Raw genomic sequence first — 16,704 nt, 5'->3', positions numbered from 1 at the left:
TTCCCTCCCCACACAGCAGCCGAGGAGGTCTCTGACAAGCTGCGCTGCCCCAGTTTCAGCCACGGATGTGGCACACCCGGGTACCACCCTGGCCCGCTGCAGTGCCCACAGCTCTGGGCACGACAAGGGCAGCCCTGCCCAGGCACCGATGGGTTTGGAAGGCAGCAGAGCCTTTTCCCTGAAAACGCTGCCCTGCAGTGCCAGCCCTGCTCCTGGGCTCTGCAGGGGCACCTCCATGCCCAGCACCTGCGTGGGCACCTCCAGCCTCCGCAGGGAGCTGCCATCCCCCTCCTACCCCTGTTCTGTGAAGCTTTTCTCACAAAACCATCACTTCTGAACTAATCCTCAGATCATGAAAGGCAAGAGCTCACAGGAGACGCTGAGGAGGATTAGCAAAGTACAGCCCAGGTTAAACAAATCTTAACTAAGTATCCCTGGAGGTTATTGAGTATATTCCAACCACTGTGGTTCTCTGGGCTGGTCTTGAATTTCCTCTAGTTTCTGTGGGTGAACAGCTGGAACCTGAGGAATCCAGGTGGTACCAAGCCTTCTCCTGGGCTCTAAATGGCCCCTGGGGAGCTCTGGCCACCCCAGGACAATGTGGCTTCTCTGGGTGATATCTATAGACATGATTGCCATCTCCCCGAGCTGCTTCGTTTACAGATTCACAAACAACAATTTCTTATAGGCTTTTGAGGAATTCTGCCCCAATTTGGGCATTGTTTCTCCCACACAAAGGTAAAATCCCAGCAGCACAGCTGGCTGGGGCTGCACACCCACGGCCTGCCCCACTCAAAGGCCGCCCGCCGCCCACACACATGCCATCCCCCTGAGGTGGCAGCACAGGGGCTGGCCTCAGAAAAGCCCCTTTAAGGGACACCTCAGGGCGGCCTCGGGAGCCAGGACATTAATTTTAGCCTGGAGCGGTGCCAGGGCGCAGGGCAGCTGCTGCAGGCGGGGCCATTCCTGCCCTGGCCTGCCGGGCTCCAGCCCCGCCAGTCCCGCGGCCATGGCCGAGGAGCGCGGCGAGCTGCAGGAGCGGATCCTCGGCAAGGACCCGCTCACCAAGGAGATCGACCTGGTCAACAGAGACCCCAGGCACATCAACGAGGACGTGGTGAAGGTAGGGCTGTCCCAGCACCGCTGCACCCCCAGCCTTGGCTTTCAGACCTCGGCCTGCCTTTGGCTCCCCTTGGCCAGCCCTGTGGCCCCAGAGGTGCTGGCACCCAGAGGTGCTGGCACCCAGAGGTGCTGGCACCCAGAGGTGCTGGCCCCAGGGCTCTGGGACACCCAGTCTGGGTGACATCCAGGGTGGCACGCCTGGCTCCAGTTAATGCCACATTTCCCATTCCTTGAATGGGCTCTCCAGTTTCATTGTGGCATGAAAATTTATGGAGACGTCTTCCTTTGCACCAGCAAGCTGGCAGCCAAAAATAACACTAAATTAAATATTTAAGGGGATATTGGGGAAGGCTGCTGGCCTTCAAGACACCGCAGTGGCAGTACCTGTTGTTTGGTGTGTGTTGCCATGCCTGTGGAAGATTGCTCCCCCCAGGGCAGCCAGAGGTGCAGCAGCCCCCAGTTCCCTCCCCCTGTTTCTGACCAAGAGGAATTCCCATTGTAACTCTTGGGCTTCCCCTAGGCTACCTTAGAACTGCAAACAAAATCTGTCTCTGTTAGCCAAAGAATCCCAGCCCAAAGGAGAACAGGACAGGAAGGGTTTTGTTAAAACTGTTGTGACTGTCACAGCAGAAGGGACAGCGGGCACAGGGCTGCTCACACAGGCTTTGTAACAAGCCATGACCTTGGCAGCACTGTGAAACACAAACCTCGGTTTGGGCATGAAAACACCATTGCAGCTACCAGCGTGGTGTGGTCAGATGGAATTCCCTGGGATGGGCTGTGACAGTGGCAGCCATCGGGGTCCCTGCTGGCACAGTGAGACCTGCCCGTGACAGCTGCCTGACTCCTCAGCATCCCAGCATCGTGTCACAGCCCCGGCCTGGGGCTTGGAGAGGTGTCAGGCCAGGGAGCACCACTCTGCCATGGCAGCAGGGACCAGGAGAGCCCTCAGCCTGCTCACCCCAGGGCCAGGTGGCTCTTTGGGGCTCCCAGCCTGGGAGCACCACCAGCTACTGCTGGGTGACAGTGCCAGCACCGTCCGTGCCACCCACCAGCCCCCCTCTCCCAGCACATCCCTGCCTTTCCCACTCCAGAATCTCCAAAGCCTGAAGAGACCTTCCAAGCTCACCCATGCCCAGGGCCACGCTGCTGCTCCAGCAGCACTGGAAGCCTTCAGAGCTCAGCATTCCTCCACCTTAAAATAGCCCGAGAGGCTGGGGAGGGAGGGCAGAGGCAGCCCGGGCAGGAGCACAGCTCACCCTGCTGCTGCTGCCCCTGCCCAGGCACAGCCCAACAGCCAGGGCACGGCAGCTGGAGGCACGGGGAGGGAGGGAGGCAGGGCTCACCCGGCCCTGGATAAACATCCCGAGCATCACAAAGCAGCAGCCAGAATTTGGGATCGTGTTACAGAAGTGGCACTGCCCAGAGAGGCTTTCACAAGCCTCCTCCGAGCACAGCACCAGAGCAGAGCACGGCTGCACTGGGTGAGCCCGAAGAGCTTTCCCAGCCCAAAGGGCCCCACGGTTCTACAAGGGAGCAGTACCTGCACGTGCTGCTCCCTGGGCACCCCCAGATCCGGATCCAGACCCAGCTGAGCCCCCTCTGCTCCTCCAGGCCCGCTCCCAGGGCAGTGGGGCAGAGCCTCTGCTTTTATCCCCCACTGCTCCCGGCATTAATCAGTCCCTGGTGGCTCATCAGGCAGCTGGGCAGTAAGCTGGGCTAGTCCCCAGCACACCTGGGCTCTCTAGGGCTGCTGATGGCACCTCAGGGCCAGCTCCCGGGCCTGCTGTCTCCTCATTGCCAATACTTCTGTCAGCACTCCAGGAAATTAAAGATGACACAGAGTGACTTTGTGATCCAAGTGCTTCCAAAAGCAGAATGAATGTTGTTATTTAGCATGAATGTACAGACACGTCAGCGGCCGGGGGGAGGCTGGGCTGGTTTTCAAGACAAATAGCTCGGCTCATATATTCCCTGGAAGTGAGTTCCACCCCAAAGGGATCTCTGCATGGGGTTTTGGGGAGTGTGTGTCACTCAGAGACACTCCCAGTGCCTGCACAAATGGCAAGGGCAGGGCTGAGCCCCAGCTCCTTCCCCAGGACGAACATGGACAGACAGCACTGAGCACCTCACCTATGGTATAAATAAATAGTCCATAACTCCAGAGGGCTGCTGGGTCTTTATTAGCACAACCACCTTCCTGCCGAGTGGGCAGCCACGTCCCCGAATGCTAAAAAAGGGCAGGAATGGGCTCTGGCCGCCTCTGCAGCCAACACTCCCACGCACAGCTCCTGTTCCAAGGACTCCTGCCTCACCTGATTCCCCAGATCAGGGGGTGGGATGGGACTGTGACCCCCCCGTGCTGGAGCCTCAGCCATGGGCTGAGCCAGCACTGCCCAGAGGCTGTGCCAGGCAGAGCTGGGAGCCCTGAGCCCTCTCCCAGCTCTGCAGGGATCCAGGGATCCCCCCAGCACAGTGCCCACTCTCCCCAGGCCCCTCCATTTGGGATCTGCTCTCCCCTCCTGCAGGACCCTCATGTGGAACTGGGGCCTCTGCAGACCCCCAGACCTCCCTTGTGTCCTCTGTTCTCCTCCCAGGTGGATTTTGAGGATGTGATAGCTGAGCCCGTGGGAACGTACAGCTTCGACGGCGTCTGGAAAACCAGCTACACCACCTTCACCGTCAGCAAGTACTGGTGCTACCGGCTGCTCTCTGCCGTCCTGGGCATCCCCCTGGCCGTCATCTGGGGCTTCCTCTTTGCCCTCATCTCCTTCTGCCACATCTGGGCAGTGGTGCCCTGCATCAAGAGCTACCTGATCGAGATCCAGTGTGTCAGCCGGATCTACTCCCTCTGCATCCACACCTTCTGCGACCCGCTCTTCGAGGCGCTCGCCAAGATCTGCAGCAACGTCCGAGTTGCTGTCCGGAAGGAGATTTAGGTGCTGGCAGCTGCTCCAACAGCCCTCACACAACCCCCTCTGTGCAGGCTGCCTGCCCCCAGGCACATGGACACCCCTGTCCTGTGAGGGATCTGCACATGGACACCCCCATCTATTGGGGGACCCACACACAGCCACCCTCATCCAGTGGGGGACCCACACATGGACACCCCTGTCCTGTGAGGGACCTGAACACGGACACCCCTGTCCTGTGAGGGACCCACACACAGCCACCCCCATCCAGTGAGGGACCCACACCCCGGTACCAGGGCTGAGCACCACTGCAGGGCCCACAGCCGAGCTGCCTCTCCGGGATGCTCTCTGCACAGCAGGCCAAGCTGCTCCTTACTCCATCCCAAAGCCAGAAGCCTTAGGAGAAGGAAGCCCCTCATGGCCCAGGGAGCAGCCCAGAGACCCCTCTGCCCTCCAAGCCCCAGGAGCTCCTGCGGAGGGATGGCAGCAGCTCCTGGAGCAGGAGCAGTACCAGGAGCAGCAGCAGGAGCAGGGCAGGGGCGGGAGCAGGAGCAGGAGCAGGCAGCACCTCCTGGAGCAGCACCAGGAGCAGGAGCAGAAGAGGAGCAGGAGCAGGAGCAGGCAGCCCCTGCTGTGCTGTCCCTCTTCCCCAGAGCCACACTTTCACTTTGAGGCACTTTAACGCTCTTTTGGCTCCAGCCTTAAGTGCTTTGCTGAACCAGGCCCAGGAGGTCTCCTTGTGCAGAGGCTGTTCTCAATTGTCTCCATGTGCGCCTTCCCCCGGCTTCCAGCAAAGGCTTGGAGCCAAAGACTCCTCTAGTGCCACGCCAAGGAAGAGAAAGAGCCAGGTTTCCTGCTGGAGCTCTTCCAAGGGCTTGGGATTGTATCCTGCTGTTATTCCACAGCAATGTGGTACCCAAGCTCCAGCAACATCAGGGCCCAAGAAGGATGGAGTGATTAAAAAAAAGATATTTAGTTAATTATAGGGAGGTGGGGGAAAGTCTCAAAAAATACTTCCTTTTTTGTGGGAATAAAAATAATTAAAAACAATTGTAAGATGGACTTATACTACTTCTAATTGTTTTGTCATTCTAGTAGTTCACTGCCTGAACCCAAAAAACGCTGAAATGCTGATGTCCCCACCCCATTGCTCCCTGGGCTCCCCACACCTGGGCACACACTGCTCACCTGTCAGCACCTCTGTGTCACGTTTGACCCTCCTGAAGCTTTTGGCAGTGTCCACCCGGGGCACTCCCCAGCTGCTCTCCCTGCCCCGCTCTGCCGCAGCCTGGGGCCGGTGCAGGAGCTCAGCCACGGCCCCGCTGGCTGCAGCATCTCCAGGCGTGGGGCAGGGCCTGCCTGGCCCCCAGACACCTGCAGAAATTGCAGCCAGGACTGCAGGGCAATTGCCTGCGTGTCCCAAAGCTCCCTCCCTTCGCGCCTCCATCCCGGTAACATCCTCAGCCCTGCTCTCATTCCTCAGACTCTCCAGAAAGGGACACACCTCCTTCCTTGTTTTGTGCAGGAGTCTGTGGCTCCCGAGGACAAGGAAGGTGAATGTGGGAAGAAAATGCTCTGTGGCGTCCTGAGGATTTTCAGTGCTGAGAGTTCACTTGAAGCTTCCACAAAAAAATCAGAGGAATGTCAGGACAGGAGAGGTGCAAATGGACCTGCTGGCGATAGTGGAGAAATAAAGGACACATTTGAATGCATTTTTCATGTTCATTCCCATCGTGAAAAGCCAATTACATCACTCTTTGAGAGCCCCGGCTGCGTGCCCCTGCAGTGCCCGGTCACGGGCAGCGCCGTGCCCCTGGGGCAGATCCCGCTGCCGGGGCAGGGCAGCAGAGCTGCGGCGGAGTTCGGTGCTTCCAGCGACCCCTTCATTCCCTCAGCCAGCGCTCCCTCCCGCCCCCGTCCCGCCCTCCAGCAGACGCGGTGGGAAAACTTCATTTACGTATTTGCTATCAACAGGAATCCGTGCCGGGAGCCCGTCCCGTGCGCACGGAGCGAGCGGCTGGCACCGCTGGGCACCGCTGGGCACCGCTGGGCACTGCAGCACCGCTGGGCACCGCTGGGCACCGCTGGGCACCGCTGGGCACCGCTGGGCACCGCTGGGCTGGGACACCCGGCTGGGACACAGCGCTGTCCCTTCGGGGATGCTCCCTGCTGATCTCAGGAGGGCCCTGGACTGTGCCCCAGGCACGGGGAGCAGGGCAGGCATGGTGCAGGCTGGCATGGTGCAGGCTGGCATGGTGCAGGCTGGCATGGTGCAGGGCTGCAGGGCTGCTGGGCTGCAGGGCTGCATGGTGCAGGCTGGCATGGTGCAGGCTGGCATGGTGCAGACTGGCATGGTGCAGACTGGCATGGTGCAGGCTGGCATGGTGCAGGGCTGCAGAGCTGCAGGGCTGCAGGGACGGGGCTGCCTCTGCCCCACCGGCTGCAAGAGAAGCGACGCTCCTGTGCTGAGAGCGCGGTGCCAGGCGCTGCCATCCTGCGGGATCCTGCTGCAGGAGGAGGCGGGGCAGTGCCCAGCCGCGTACCAGGGGTGCCACTCATCTCCCTGCGCTGCAGCAGCCCCTTCCGCCGCAGCTGCCCTGCGGCACCGCATCATTTGGCTCTCCCGGTGGCATCCACAAGCCGCTGAAGTCAGGGTTCGGGGCTCGGGAACGGGCTCCTGCTGTCTAATCCCAGGCGGCGCTGAAACTTGGACACGGGATTCCTCCCCGGCTCCCGTCCCGGTTAAAGAACGCCTTCTGTACGTGCTTACATATTTACACCTATTCACAGCCCCCTCCTTGTCCGGCCCAGCTCCCCGCGGGGCAGCGCCGGCGGCAGAGGCGCAGGGTCCCGGCCCCGCGGCCTCACGTCGCGGACGGCCGCACGAAGCTCCTCTGGCTCGTGCCCCGGCAGCTGAGGACGAAGGACGAGGAGTTGCTCTTCTTGCTCAGCTCGCACGCCGGCCGCGCCTTCAGGTAGCGCGCGGAGCAGCAGAGGAGGCGGCGCATCAGGTCGTGGAAGAGGTGCCCGGTGTAGAGCATGTAGATCCAGGGGTTGCAGCAGCTGTTGAGGCTGGCCAGGAGCATGGCGATGATGAAGGGCGAGGCTGCGGGACAGAGGCACGGCGGTGTCAGGGCACGGCACACGGCCCCCGGCTCCCCGACACCCCCTCCCCGCCCCGGCCCGCAGGACACCCCGGGAAAGGAGCTGCTGCAGGGGAGCTGCTGCAGGGGAGCTGCTGCAGGGGAGCTGCAGGGACTCTCGGCTCCAGCAGCTCGGTCCCGCAAGAGCTGCATCCCCCGCTCTGCTCCGCTCCGGTGCCGCCCCGCACGCCGCCCGGAGGCAGAGCTGCCCGAGGCGCCCAAGCCGGGGAAGGGAGCGCGGCCCCGGGAGCTGCCGTGGCTGAGCCGGTCTGGGAGCGAGCAGCGGCTCATCCATCCCCCCGCACAGCGGCTCATCCATCCCCCCGCAGCAGCGGCTGCTCCGGGGCTGCTCTCGGCCTCCAGCCTCGGGCTGCGGGACAGCCGCGGCCCCGGGCTGCGGGGCTCCCCTGCTCCTGCCCGGCCCAGCTGAGCCCTTTGCCCGGTGCTCTCCCAGCCCCTTCTGGAGTCATCTGTCCTCCCCCCAATTAATGCTCCCCACGCAGCGCTGTGCCAGGGAGGAGCCTGGATGCCCCGCTGGCGGGGATGGCGGCAGGGCAGTGCCAGGACATCCAGTCTCTGTCCCCAGAGCACGGAGTACCGACTGTCCCACCTGAGAGGCTGGACCGGCACCTCCTGGTGACAAGGGGGCGGTGGCACTGGCATCTGCCATGGCACCAGGACAAGGGGGGACGTCCCCTCCGTGAGGTGGCTGCCGATGGAGATGGAGCCATTATCCTGCTCCCTGTGCTCCAGCTCGTCTGCTCAGCCCCTCTGCTCCCAGAGGACGCGCCAGCAGCCAGGATGAGCATGGTTGGTTTGGCTGCTCCTGGCCCCTTCGTGCCTCTGCAAAAAATCCACTGGCACTTTTTGAACCAGTGAAGAACTGTGACTATAAATGCTAGCTTCCAAATTCACCTTTAGCCAATGGAAGCGTAACTCCTGCTCTTGTGACGTCTGCTCCAACTACTTTTAATTTCAAATATATTCTAAAAAATAATTAATAATTGATTTCAAGTAACAATAATATTTCAATAATAATTCATTTCAAGTATATGCTAAAAAATAGTTCCATGCGGAGTGGTTACAAATCCCAGGCGCAAGACCTGAAATACATCCCAGTGTTTCTACTCGCTTGAAACACCGAGCCAGAGCTGACTCAGCTCTTCCCCCTCCGCAGGAGGCAAATTGAATTTCAGGGAGCTTACCGCAGGGCAGGCCCAGAGGGCGGATCGCTGCCCTGCCTGGCTGGAGCACCAGAGACCCCGAGGGTGCTGAAGCAGCTCTGTCCCCAAGGACGGCCCCGTCCCAGCGCCCCCGGGATGCCCGCAGGTGCGAGAGGCGCGGCTGTGCCCGGGCAGGGCTGCGGGGCTCTGCTGCGAGGCGAGCCCGGAGCGGGATGGGAGCAGCTCCCACGCACCGGCCGGGGCCACCGCTCCCAGCCCCGTGTCAGGGCAGCTGCCCCGAGCTGCAGAGCCCGCTGGGACAGTGTGTGCCCACAGCCCTGCTGCCATGCTCATGGGCACCGAGAGCCAGCTCTGAGCCCAGCTCAGAGCGCCGCAGGCTTCCCTGTGAGGTGTGTGCAGCAGCAGCTCCTGCGAGGGCCCCAGCGCTTCAGCCAGCGCTGGATCGTGGCCTGTAGCTCCCACCCACCTTACAGAGGCTGTGTGGCCACCTAAGGGGGCTCTCTGCTGCCTGCCCAGTCACCCCCAGTGCAGCTCACCGGGTGCAGTCGTGCCCCCGTTGCTGCTGGCACCCAGGGACCCCCTGCCCTCCCTCTTCTCTGCCCCCTCCATGGCATGCCCACACAGCTGTGAGGTGAGGAGCAGCCACACTCCCTTCCCAACACCTCTCCTGGGACCCCACCACGCTGCCTGGCACAACACCCGAGCCTCGGGTCCGGGACCAGGGCAAGGCTGTGGGAATGCTGCAGGAAAGCCCGAGTCCTCTGCAGAGAGCTCTGACTGCCCCCCGACGCTTCTGGGCAGCCAGCAAGGAGGAGAGGCTGCAAGGAAGGCTTGGAGTCTCCCAGCTTGTATCCACCCCAGGCTTTTTCTGCCCATGCCATGAGAGCCTCCAGCAGGAGCCCTGGCAGAGCTCCCACCCTGTGCCGCAGCCACGGCCTGCCCGGGGACAGGAACGTGATGGAGCAGGGAGTGGGGAGCGTGGCACAACCTGGCAGGGCTGGAGATCCCCCCATACCTTACAGCAAAGAGGGAAAGGAAAGGGAAAGGGAAAGGGAAAGGGAAAGGGAAAGGGAAAGGGAAAGGGAAAGGGAAAGGGAAAGGGAAAGGGAAAGGGAAAGGGAAAGGGAAAGGGAAAAGTGCTGCAAGGCTTACTGCACAGGGTGAGCAAGGGAAAGGTTCCCTGTGCAGCCGGAAGGATTAAGATGGACAAATCCTGTCCATCAAGGGTCAGCAAAGCAGCAGAGATTTGGGTGCTGCCGAGGGCTGTGTGTTGGGAAGTGAGAGGCATCCCTCAAGATTGCAGGATTAAAATACAGCACGAGGGAAAGCCACTGCTTCACCCCAGAGCCCATCTAGGAACTGGAAGTTTTGACCAGCCTGACTCAGGTGGAAAACCCCTGGAGCGCCCAGGGAGGTGCAAGAGCCACATTCCACGTCTGAAATAAATGGAGCAGAGAGGAGCGGGAGAGGCAGAGCACGCCCGCCCGGCTCCCTGGGCAGCCCAGAGGCACAGGGCTGCGGCCAGGGCTCGCCCGGGGCGCTGTACGGCGGGGCTGGGGCTGGGCTGGGGATGGGGCAGGGCTGGGGATGGGGATGGAGCTGGGGCTGGGGCAGGGCTGGGGATGGAGCTGGGGCTGGGGATGGAGCTGGGGCAGGGCTGGGGATGGAGCTGGGGCTGGGGCTGGAGCTGGGGATGGAGCTGGGGATGGAGCTGGGGCTGGGGATGGAGCTGGGGCTGGGGCAGGGCTGGGGCTGGGGCAGGGCTGGGGCTGGGGCAGGGCTGGGGCTGGGGCAGGGCTGGGGCAGGGCTGGGGCTGGGGCAGGGCTGGGGATGGAGCTGGGGCTGGGGATGGAGCTGGGGCTGGGGCAGGGCTGGGGATGGAGCTGGGGCTGGGGATGGAGCTGGGGCTGGGGATGGAGCTGGGGCTGGGGCAGGGCTGGGGATGGAGCTGGGGCTGGGGATGGAGCTGGGGCTGGGGCAGGGCTGGGGATGGAGCTGGGGCTGGGGATGGAGCTGGGGCTGGGGCAGGGCTGGGGCTGGGGCAGGGCTGGGGATGGAGCTGGGGCTGGGGCAGGGCTGGGGATGGAGCTGGGGCTGGGGCAGGGCTGGGGATGGAGCTGGCGCTGGGGCAGGGCTGGGGCTGGGGCAGGGCTGGGGCTGGGGATGGGTCTGGGGCAGGGCTGGGGATGGAGCTGGGGCAGGGCTGGGGCTGGCGCTGGGGATGGAGCTGGCGCTGGGGCAGGGCTGGGGCTGGGGCAGGGCTGGGGATGGAGCTGGGGCAGGGCTGGCGCTGGGGCAGGGCTGGGGCTGGGGCTGGCGCTGGGGATGGAACTGGGGCAGGGCTGGGGCTGGGGCTGGGGCAGGGCTGGGGCTGGGGCAGGGCTGGGGATGGAGCTGGGGCTGGGGCTGGGGCTGGGGATGGAGCTGGGGCTGGGGCTGGGGCTGGGGCAGGGCTGGGGCTGGGGCTGGCGCTGGGGATGGAGCTGGGGCAGGGCTGGGGCTGCGCGGAGTGCGGGGAGCAGCCGAGCCCCGCGAGCCGCCCGGAGCCCGCAGCGCCCGGCCGGGGCCGCGGGGAGCGGCTCCTCCCGGCCCTCGGCGCTCCTGTGGAGCCTGGGGCGGTCTGTCCCAGGCGCTCTCATCCCTGCCTGCACTTTCTGCCCTTTCTCCGGCCTCACACAGGTGTGAAGAGTTTTGCTGAAGGTCTCCAGGTGGTTCTCCCGTCTGCCCGGGACAGCACAGACCTGCACAGCTCCGGCCGTGTCAGACCAGGGAGGTGACACTTTTTGTTCTAGCTGCAACTTCAGCGACGACAGGAGCAGCCAGCCGAAATAGAAAAAATGGCAAATCCCTGACACCACATCTTTAGGAAAAGGTTTTGCTCATAAATCAGGGGTTTTCTACGGGAACCGTGCCCCAGTCAGAGATAAAATAATAGCAGCATACTGCCGGGGTGGATGGAGCAGGACAGGGAGAAGAGGACAAGAGCAGAAAGCAAAAAGTCAGTGAGGAAGAAACGATACAAAGGAAAGGAATTCAGGCTGTGCAGCTTTCTCCTGAGCTCCCACACAGCCCACAGCGTGTCCCAGCATCCAGGGTGGGAAGCGAGCCTCCAGGGACCCCAGAGCAGCACCCAGGGACAGCCACCACGCAGGGACAGTGGCCACCCAGGGACAGCCACCCCGACCTGCACTGCCCGACCCCAGAGCCGCAGTGGCCCGGGATTTGCCAGGGCTACGGCAGCCCTTCACCCGGCAAGCTGCAGCTCAGCCACCGCTGCCTGTCGGGGGCTTGCTCCGTGCTCAGGACCTTCTCCCCCCACCACCCAAAGCCAGCCCGGAGCAGTTTCCCCGTGGGCGTCCCCGGGGCGCTGAGCGGAGCCGTCCGAGCCCAGAGGGCGAGGGAGGGGAGCTGTACCTTCCTGCGGGGCGTTGGTGTCCCACACAGACCACATCTGCACGAAGAAGAAGGGAGTCCAGCACACTATGAACGCCAGCACGATGATAAAGGTCATTTTGACTGTCCGGATCTTGGCTTTGGAGATGAGCCTGGTGCTGCTGACCCTGGCAAACACCATCCCGCCACAGGAGCCCGAGCCCACACCCACGCTGGGCCCGTGAGCCGTCTTCAGCTTCACGTTCTGCCAGATTTTGAAGCTGATTAAGCCATAGCAGATGCTCAGCATCAACACGGGGATGATATAGACCATGAGGGTGATCCAGGTAACGTAGGCTTTTGGTCCCCAGGGCTGGATGAAATCTGCCCAACAGTCATAAACCCCATTCCCCACATCCCTTAGAGAAAATATGTGGATCTGAGGGATGCTGACCAGCAGGCAGAGCAGCCAGGTGAGGAGGACAGAGACCCGGTCAGCTCTCCTGTGCAGGGACCTCAGCGGCTGACAGATGGCCCAGCAGCGGTCCAGGGACATCAGCAGGAGCATGTAGGTGGAAGCAAACATTCCCACCACCTGCAAGTACTTGATCAAGCGGCAGAGGAAGTCTGGCCCGTAGAACCTGAAGGTGATGTCCCAGATGAGCTGGGGCAGCACCTGGAAGATGGCCACGACCAGGTCAGCGATGCTCAGGTGCTTCATGAAGAAGTACATGCGGGAGTGCTTGTGGCGGGTGGTGTGGATGGCCAGGAGCACGCACAGGTTGCCGGTCAGGGCGAGGAACAGGATGAGGCACAGGACTGTCACCTCCACCTTGGCCATGTCCTCGTTCCTCTTCAGGGGGTCGGCGCTGCTGTTCCTGCCGGCGCTCAGGTTCTCCAGCCGGAGGCTGCCGTTCCCCAGGGAGCTGTTGATGATCCAGGTGCTGCTCCCCGCCAGGTACAGCTTCTCCATGGCCAGCGCCGGCCCGCATCGAGCCTGGGGCAGGGGGAGGACGGAGAGCGGGCAGAGAGTGGGCAGAGCCTCTACCGAAGCGTTCCTGTGCGGTAGCCGGTGTCCCCGCCGCTCTCTCTGCGGCTCCTCGGTTCTCGGTATTCCACGGCTGCCCGGCTCTGTCCCCCGGCTCTGTGTCCCCCGGCGCTCCCCTCCCGGCCGTGCCGCTCTCCCTGCCCGCCCGTCGCTGTCCCCGTGCCCGGGCGGCGGCTCCCGCGGCTCCTCGCCGTCCCCTGGCCGGTCACTCGGCGTCTCCGCCGGTGCTGCCCCGGCGCGGGGGCCGGGCAGAGGCGGGGGCCGGGCAGAGGCGGGTCCCGGCCCGGCCCTCGGGACCCGCCCGCGGCCTCTGGCCCCGCACCCGGACCCGCCTCAGCATCTCCCCGGAGCGCGGCCGTCCGCGCACCCCGCCGGCGGCCCCGGTTCCCCGCAGCCCCTCTCTCCCGGGCAGCCCCGGTTCCCCGCAGCCCCTCTCTCCCGGGCAGTCCCGGTTCCCCGCAGCCCCTCTCTCCCGGGCAGTCCCGGTTCCCCGCAGCCCCTCTCTCCCGGGCAGCCCCGGTTCCCGGAGCGGTGCCGCGAGGGGGAGCGGCGGAGCGAGGCTGCGGGGATGGGCGGGGGCCGCAGCCGGAGCCCGAAGCCCCCGGCACACCACGAAGGGTGGGGGCACACACCGGGCTCGCCCCAGCGCAGCCCTGCCCTGCCCACCCTGCCCTCCTGCCCTGTCTTCCTGCCCTGCCTGCCCTGCCTGCCCTGCCCACCCTGCCGTCCTGCCCTGCCATCACAGGGCGCCCAGGGAAGCTCACCTGCGGATGCCAGCCCGGCCTCGTCAAGGAGCAGGCTCAGGCTCAGGTCACTTGGCAGTTAACACACCACCAAGAGTTTCTCTGTTCTTTCAGGAGGAAGATTCCAGAGTATTATTTCTATACAAGAAGGAGCAGTAGCTATGAGTGACACCCTTTGTCACCAGCTCATCAGCACGGCTCAATGGCTGTCCCATTATCAGGCTCCCTACAAGGGATCCAGAACCTGGAAGTGCAGGTGGGATGTGAGAAGAACATGGAACCCTCCCAGCCCACCCCTCAGGCCAGTAGCCCTGAAGGCCTCCAGCACCACCACCCTTTGCTCCCCACTTCCAAGTCGTATCTCACATCCTCCTCAGCCCAGCCTTAGGCCCTGAACAAACATCCCTGCAGCTATTTTTAAAGATTTTTTGGGAAGTTTTAGCTCTGTGCAAGATGAAGAAATGTTAAATACTTTGGCACGTTCTTGCCTCTAGGGTTCACGTTCTTCCTCGTTCAGGCAATAAAAGTGCTGTGGGAATCGCTGCAGCTCACCATGTGCAATGCTTTTTTATTGTTCTGCTGGTTTTGGGAGAGCTCTCAGGGAGGAGGTGACTGGGGGTAAAATCCTGGCTCCAGTGGAGGCAAGGAAAGGTTTGCCCTTGGCTTCTTCTCAGCTGCTTGAGCATTTGCAGGTACCGAGGGATGTCTCAGGTGTGGCAGCAGCACCCGTGAGATAGTGCCTGAGGCGAGGCAGAGCAGCCACTGCTCCTCTCTGGCACTCACGGCTGCACTGACCCAGCTCCCTTCCAGAACAGACCTGAGCTGCCAGGAAAGAGCCCAGGGCCCTTGGGCAGCCCCTTCCCGTGGCAGCTGAGCAGCTCCAGGAGTGCTGCGCAACTCTGAAGTGTTTCTGCTGGCAGCAACGAGTCACAGGCGCTCAGCTGGGGAAGAGCTGTGCCAGGACTGACCCCGTTTGTCCCCGTGCCAGGACTGACCCCATTTGTACCCGTGCCAGGACTGACCCCGTTTGTCCCCGTGCCAGGACTGACCCCATTTGTCCCCGTGCCAGGACTGACCCTGTTTGTCCCCATGCCAGTGCCACGCTGCTCCCAGGGCCACAGGCTCTGACACGCTCTGCAGGAGCAGCTCAGTGAGGATTCACACCTGGGGCCTGAGCTCTGGGCACTGAGCAGGGCAACATCAGCTCCCGGTGCCCTTCCCCAGGGGATCCCAGCAGGGCTGGCACTGGCCCCCAACAGCCAGAGATGCTCAGTCCTTATTCAGCCAAAGCTGCAGCTGCTCCACGACTAAAATCCAAACACACATGGTTCTGAAGCAAAGAATCCTGTGAGAATCAAAGGGTTTTCTGAGTCATCCCCTACTTCTTCCAGCTTTAAATGTTCAGGGATGCCATAGAGCTGGAAACATTTTTATTTTAAAATACGTGCTTTGGGATAATCAAAAACACAAACACTAAATAAAGCTAAATTTAATTGCATTTTGTTTACTGCTGGATCTGAAATAGCTGTTTTTCCAACAGCTATCTGGAATCACAACTTTATGGTCCCCAGGACAGAAGAGGTCTGGCAAACTGTCAAGCCCAGGCCACAGCTTTGCAGATGGAGCTGCAGCTGCCCATGAACTCGTGCAGGCTGCAGCCCACACCAGGCACTGCAGGCTGGAGAGGCAGGATTGGCACCTCGCTGCTCTTGCATGGGAATTTCTCCTTATCCTAGAATTTCCTCCTAGTCCTCATCTCTTGCACTCAGCCTGCAGGAAGCCTAACTCTGGTAAAGCTACTAAAAGCACAGAGGTGAGCAGTGCCATGGACACATCTTCATGGAAAAGGCATACCTGTGCTTCAACACAGAGCTGATGAATGCTGGGTGTGAAATCAGGATTGGGAACATATAAGGGCACAGTAAATTACAACTTTTCTGTGTCTTTCTTAAATGTGCACATGAATAAATTCTCAAGTCTGATATTGAATTCCTCCATGGCTCATCAGCTGGTGTGCTGATTTCCAGAAAAATACAGAACCCATATTGTAATCTGTACCAAAGGAAACAACGCTTTGGAGACAAAATGTGGAAATATCAGCAATGCACAGAATTGTTTGGTCCCAAACCCATACACCAAATTCTTTTTGTCACTGAGTTCACTGATCAGGGCTAACATAAGCCAGTCCAGACCTGTGTGTTCAGATGCAGGTGACACTTACACTCTGGGTAAAGCTGCCATCCATCACATCCCCCGCCTGCACCATCCTCTGGCCATGGTATTTTTTTTGTTAGCTGAAAAACAACAACAGCAACAACAACAACAACAAAAAAAAAAACACCAAAACAAAACAAAACCCAGAAAAAACCTGCAGCCCATGGTCAGTCCAAGAATTGCTGCACACTACCTGGCTGTCAGACTTGTGCCATGGCTGGGGAAGGTTTTGGAAACTGAATCATCAGAACATTACTGGAGGGGAGAAGGAGCCAGAGAGGCTGACTTGTGTATGCAGACAAATGGAGAAGGGAGGACCTGCTTGGATGCTGCAGTCTTGAGTTCTAAAAAGCATTCACAGCAAAAAGAGAATTTACACGAGTTCATGCACATATCAAGATAATTTCTTCTTTTCTCTTCCCCATTATGAAGAGAAGTGTGCGACTACACTAAACTTACTCAGTGTTAGAGACCTTTCACATCATGTCCCTAAAAGGTTTATGGGATTCAGACCATTTCCTTTGGATCCCCAACTCACTGAAATCCATCGGCCTCTGCTCCCATGGCCTCCAGCCCACACCAGCACTGGAGCCAAGTCAGGCTCATCCAGCTTTGGGAGCTACATCCTGGAAAAAGAGCCTGAACCTCCTGGCACCCAGCCAGTACACATTTCCACCCCCACCATGCTGGCACTCCACATGAAACCCCCAGGGCTCTGCAGACACATCCCAGAGCACACAGAGATGCCACCTCCTGCCCCAGGGCGAGCCCTGGCACTCAGCAGCAGCCTCTGATCAAATCAAGGAGCTTAAACCCATTTAGACAGAGCAGGCCATGGATCCTGCTGATCCTATCATCCAGGCTGATCCTGTCATCCAGGCTGATCCTATCATCCAGGCTGATCCTATAATCCAAGGCTGATCCTGTCACCCAGGCTGATCCTGTCATCCAGGTTGATCCTGTCA

The 16,704-nt window shown here is 61.1% G+C and overlaps 2 protein-coding genes across 2 annotated transcripts; one reads left to right on the top strand and one right to left on the bottom strand.

Moving 5' to 3' along the window:
- The first annotated feature begins 901 nt into the window (after positions 1-901).
- Positions 902-5,090, top strand: CAV3 (caveolin 3). Its single transcript, XM_021548319.4, has 2 exons — positions 902-1,123; positions 3,720-5,090. The coding sequence occupies exons 1-2, from the start codon at positions 1,010-1,012 to the stop codon at positions 4,059-4,061; spliced, it is 456 nt and encodes a 151-aa protein (XP_021403994.3). The 5' UTR covers positions 902-1,009; the 3' UTR covers positions 4,062-5,090.
- Positions 5,091-5,742: 652 nt separating this feature from the next.
- OXTR (oxytocin receptor) lies at positions 5,743-13,122 on the bottom strand. Its single transcript, XM_021548320.4, has 2 exons — positions 11,777-13,122; positions 5,743-7,140 (listed from the first exon to the last, which is right to left on the bottom strand). Exons 1-2 carry the CDS (start codon positions 12,705-12,707, stop codon positions 6,899-6,901), a joined length of 1,173 nt encoding a protein of 390 aa, XP_021403995.2. The 5' UTR covers positions 12,708-13,122; the 3' UTR covers positions 5,743-6,898.
- Between the last annotated feature and the right edge of the window lie 3,582 nt (positions 13,123-16,704).

This window comes from Lonchura striata, chromosome 12 (assembly GCF_050655825.1).
Source record: "Lonchura striata isolate lonStrDom1 chromosome 12, ASM5065582v1, whole genome shotgun sequence".
Taxonomy (NCBI): Eukaryota; Metazoa; Chordata; class Aves; order Passeriformes; family Estrildidae; genus Lonchura; species Lonchura striata.
This window is presented reverse-complemented; position numbering and strand designations above follow the sequence as displayed.